General features: G+C 64.0%; 2 protein-coding genes across 2 annotated transcripts in view; both read left to right on the top strand.

Annotated features, from left to right (window-relative positions):
- Positions 1-3,410, top strand: part of HAX1 (HCLS1 associated protein X-1) — a 3,628-nt gene extending 218 nt beyond the window's left edge. Inside the window, exons 2-8 of the mRNA XM_025212640.1 lie at positions 363-705; positions 1,107-1,300; positions 1,488-1,536; positions 1,779-1,894; positions 2,193-2,328; positions 2,490-2,601; positions 3,133-3,410. Coding sequence (XP_025068425.1) covers positions 363-705; positions 1,107-1,300; positions 1,488-1,536; positions 1,779-1,894; positions 2,193-2,328; positions 2,490-2,601; positions 3,133-3,208 — 1,026 coding nt within the window. The 3' untranslated portion in view covers positions 3,209-3,410. The remainder of the gene's footprint in view (positions 1-362; positions 706-1,106; positions 1,301-1,487; positions 1,537-1,778; positions 1,895-2,192; positions 2,329-2,489; positions 2,602-3,132) is intronic.
- A 331-nt stretch (positions 3,411-3,741) lies between these two features.
- The window catches only part of AQP10 (aquaporin 10), a 4,518-nt gene continuing 3,534 nt past the window's right edge, over positions 3,742-4,725 (top strand). Inside the window, 2 exon segments of the mRNA XM_025212639.1 lie at positions 3,742-3,824; positions 4,026-4,161. Of these exon segments, the coding sequence (XP_025068424.1) occupies positions 3,742-3,824; positions 4,026-4,161 (219 nt within the window).

Below are 4,725 nucleotides of genomic sequence, written 5' to 3'. Positions count from 1 at the left end.
CGCGGCGCCCCCCCCCCCCCCGGGGGCCCCCGGCCGGAGCCGGGACCCCCCAGGCACCCCCAAACCGGGACCCCCCAGTTGCAGTGACCCAGTTGAGCTCGGATTTGTCCCAGCCAGGACCCCCGACCGCCCCCCTGGGCTGGGAACCCCCTGGGCGCCTCCCAATTGCGCCGCCCCAGCCGGGCTCAGCCCCCACCATGGGTTCCTCCAGGCAGGACCCCCAAAACGCCCCGGCTGGGACCCAGGGACAAACCCTTGGAAAGCCTCCCCCAACCACCCCCCGAGCACAGACCCGGGCGGGAGCCCCCTGCGGCACCCAACCAGTGCAGCCCCTTGTCCTGCTACCTCTGGGCAGGGCCTAGTGCCGTGGGGCTCTGCCGTCCCGCCAGGCCGCCCAGCACCCGGTGTCCCCCCTGGGGCTGATCATCTCCCTGCCACTGCCCCGTGCTCCTGACCCCGCTCCCCCCAGGCCCCGGGACCCCTTCTTTGGGGGCATCACACGGGACGAGGATGAGGACGAGGATGATGACGCACTGGATGCGGAGTGGGACCCCGACTTCAGGGCCGGCCCCGCCGGGGAGTTCGGCTTCGGCTTCAGCATCGGCCCCGGCGGGATGCGTTTCCACGACGGCCTCAACTTTGACCAGCTCTTCCGTGAATTCAATGAGCTCTTCCATGATATGGGGGTCTGGAGGCGGCCCTTCGGTGCGGGCAGCCCCGTTGTTGCACTGGGCACATGGGGCTGGGATCCGGGCCCCGGGGAGATGCTCCATGGGCTGCCCTGTTTGTGGGCTGGGGTAGGGGGTGCAGGCAGGGCTGGGGCTGTGTGGGGTCATGGGGACAGTGAGTGAGGGGTGCTGGCATAGCTGGGAGCCACGTGAGTGGGAGCAGGGGGCTGGACTGGAGAGCTGGAGTGGGGGCATGGAGAGTTTGGGGTGGGTATAGCATGTTGTTTGTGTGTCTCTCCTCCTCCCCCCCCCCCAAAAAAAAAAGGTCAGGCCCAGGGGGATGCAGGTCAGGCTCTGGAGCTGTTGGCAGAGCAGGGCCCTGGGTGTGCCCAGCGCCGTTGGGGAATCCCGGCTCCACCTGCATCCTCTGCTCCCCAGAGCTCCCCGGCATGGAGTCGCCCCCGCCTGCTGCTGGCGAGAAGCACGGGCAGTCGCTGCGGGACTCCATGCTCAAGTACCCGGATGGTCCCTGCCCCAGGACCCCCGTGGAGGACCCCGACTCAGGCGGGGGCTTGGGGGATGGTGTTGGCCCAGCAGCCCCAGGCAGGAGGCCCTGGCAACCATTTGCAGGGGTAGGTGCAAGGGGAGGGGTGTCTTGCCTGGGCAGTGTGAGATCCCACAGGTAGCTTGCAGGTGTGTGTGGGGAATCACCTGCTCCTTGTGAACAGGCCCTTCCCCAGGGACAGCAGCTCTGTGAGGTTCCCCTGGACTGCGCAGAGCTGCTCCAGTCTCTGGTAACACCTATGCTTTCCATCGCAGCTGGAGGATGCCCGCCTGCCGGTGCCGCCTGCTCTCAAGGAGGATAGAGGTCCGTGCCTGTCAGGCTAGAGGCAGCCTTCCCTCTGGGAGCACAACCAGGGCTGCCTGTCCTGGGGCTGCTCTGGACAGCTGGGAGGGGGTGGCTCAGCCTTGGACCCAGGCCCCTGCTGCTCTTCCTGTGATGTGGGGCTTGAGCCTAATGCCTGTAGCAGCAGCATGACACAGGAGTGATCTTGTCTGGGGTGGGGAAGGAGAGGCCTATACCGGCCTCATGCTGTCTCTCCTCCTCAGATCTGGACTCCCAGGTCTCCTCAGGTGGGCTGGAGACAATCCTGAGGCCAAGTGAGCCGAAATCCCACTCCTGTTTCCAAAGCGTCTCCATCACCACAGTGACCAGGCCTGATGGGGTGAGTGATCTGGGTGTAAGGTCTGGTCTTGGGCACAGGGGACATGACTCCCTGGAACCCCTTGTTCTTGGTGGTGGGCTTGGACTGGGGTGGGGGCAGTGTCTTTCTACTCCTCCAAGGCTCAGATGTCTGGCTCTGGGCCTGGGGCTGATCTTGGGTCGTGATGGAGCAAGGGCTTGCTGTCCCGGGGAGGTGGCTACACAGGATCCTCACTCTGGGCATGGCAGGATGTGGGTCTGGGGTGCCTGGGCCTGCCCTAGGCTCCAGGGGTGACCAGAGTTTGTTGTCACTTGTGCAGACTGTGGAGGAGCGTCGAACAGTGCAGGACAGCCTGGGCCACCGGGAAACGACAGTGACCCAGTGGCACAGGGACCAGGCCATCACCACCATGGAGCCTGGGCAAGGCAGGGACAAGGCAACCAGCATGGACAACTGCGAGTGTGAGCTGGAACCTCCCTGGGGCTGTGCCAGGGGTTGCCTGGGACAGGGACTGTCTGGGAGACACCCTCCTCCCCCCCCCCCCAGGGGGGGGGCCAGACCCCCCCCCCCCCCCCCCCCCCCCAAGTGAGTGAGCCAGCTCCCCTCTGTTCTGCAGGGGAACCGGCATGGTTCACGGGCATCTGGCAGCAGCCGGGAGAGCCCCGCATCCCGGACCTGAGGGACTCCTCTCTCCTGGGCGGCTTCCTGCACCGCTGGTTCTCAAGCCGGTAGCTCTGGGGTCTGTGTCCACATCTGCACTGCAGGGACAGGGGCCAAGCGCTATGTGCTGGGGGGAAGGCTACTGCCCAGGACATGTCTCTAGTCCACAGTGGCAGTCGCTCTGCTGCTAAGAGACATGGCATCCTCTGCCTCCCCGTGCCACCTGTCAGAGGGGACGAGGTGACCCTGCTTCATGCTGCAGTGTGCCTTGGCTGACTGCCATGCAGCTGGGCCACCTGGCTGGCATCCTTGCTGGAGATGCAGTAGTGCCTGCTGCAGTGGTCCTGGGGGGTGGGTACCAGAGCCTAGTGTGCCAGGGCAGAGGCTGCTTCATGGGCTGTGCTGTGGGAAGAGCAGGGCCAAGGCAGAGGGGAGGCACTCAGGCCTGGGGCAGTATGTGCTCTCAACCTAGACATGGGGCCTGTCCAGGGGGGCCTTCCTATTCCACCTCTCCTCTCCAGCTATGGCTGGGGTCACCTCTCAGTAGGGAAGGGCGAGCAGGCTCTGGGGCAGTCTCACAACTCTGTTCTCACTTGCAGGTGTCTGATCCTAGCAGGGAATGCAGGGACTGTGTTGGGTCGTCTCGTCCTCCTGGTACTGGTGTGCACAGAGTAATAAAGTCTATTTATGCTAACAGTCATCTTATGGCTTGTCTGTGGCTCCTGATGCCAGGCTGGGTAGAGCCTGGGGTAGTCCCCTGTTCTGAGCCAGGAGCTGCCCCCCTGACCAGCCTTGGCGCTATCCCCCTTGTGGGTGCAGCTATCCGCAGGCTCCTGGCTCTGTGCCGTGCCTTGCCCCGCCCTTCCTGCTCCACTTCATTACATCCCCTCATGCTGAGGCCTCCTGGGGCCATTCCCAGGGGCTGCTGCTGGGAGCCTTTCCAGGGCCATTTCATTAGCACTCATTGCTGTGCCAGGGCTGCCCGTGCCTGAGCATCTTGCCAAGAGGAGAGCCCTCCCCATGCCAGTGCCAGGCTGGAGAACAGGGTCTTGGGCACTGCTCTTGCCCTCTTGGGGGCTTTTAACTGCTGCCTAGAAGCCCCCTCCTTCCCCACCCTTGTTTTCAAGGGTGATAAGTGAAGGCCAGGCCCATGCAGGCATCCTTCACTCCCTGCTTTGGTGCTAGGGGGGCTGACCTGGGGGGGTGGCATGGGCTGGGCCTCTTCCCCTTGGGCTGAGGCAAGGTTATTTCCCATCTGCGTGGTCCTGGCAGTCCTGCTGCTAGCCCTGGGGTGAGGAGCTGTGGGCTCTGGCTGTCCCGTGGCTGGCTATGGAGAGCGTGGGGGCCTGATCCTGGTAGACCTCGATCCTGGAGACGGGAGGGTGGGGTGGGCTGCCTCATGCTCACTTGATTGGAGTGAAAGTCTGTGCCTTATCACTAGCTGCAGATAGGAGCCCATGAGGCTCAATAAAAGTGCTGGGCTAGCATAAAGCTCCCTCTTGCTGCTGCTGCCTAGGACTGCCACGGTCTCTGCACGCTTCCTGGCAAAGGCTGGGACTCTGCTCCGTGTCCGCAGCCGCCTGGTCTGGGAGTGCCTGGCTGAGTTGCTCGCTGTCTTTGTGCAGATGGTGAGTGCCATGGGGGAAAGGCTTGGGCCCAGTGAGGGGAGCCCTGGGCTGGTAATGGGGATTACAAAGCAGGGGGGGGTGCTGGCAGGGCTGGGGGCAGCAGGTTGGAGCTGAGGGGCACCAGCAATGCAGAGATTCACAGACTTTTACCCCAAGAAGCTGTGATGCAGGTGATGTGGGGTTGGAGGGGCGGGATGGGCTGTGGCTCCCCCAGCCCTACCACCAGGTGTGGGTGAGTGCTGGACCGGAAGGAGCTGGACCCAAGAACAGCTGCTGGGAGCCAGCAGCCCACCCAGGCCAGCCATGCAGCCCCAGTGGGTTGCCTGGCCTCAGTGTGTCTGAGCTCTGGCAGCTGGAGGGCCTGAGGGAGTCTCGGCCCTGCGCCAGCCTCTGGACATTGACACCAGCACTGTAGTGAAAGCAGCCGGGACTGAGCGAAGCTACAAAATGCAGCAATGGAAACCTCTGAACCAGTTACAGGAAGTGGAGCAGAGATGGGGCCAGGACTCCTGGGTTCTCTGGCCAGCTTTGGGGAGGAGTGTGAGGTCTAGTGGTTAAAGTAGG

This window comes from Alligator sinensis, unplaced genomic scaffold (genome assembly GCF_000455745.1).
Source record: "Alligator sinensis unplaced genomic scaffold, ASM45574v1 scaffold1165_1, whole genome shotgun sequence".
Classification (NCBI taxonomy): Eukaryota; Metazoa; Chordata; order Crocodylia; family Alligatoridae; genus Alligator; species Alligator sinensis.
This window is presented reverse-complemented; position numbering and strand designations above follow the sequence as displayed.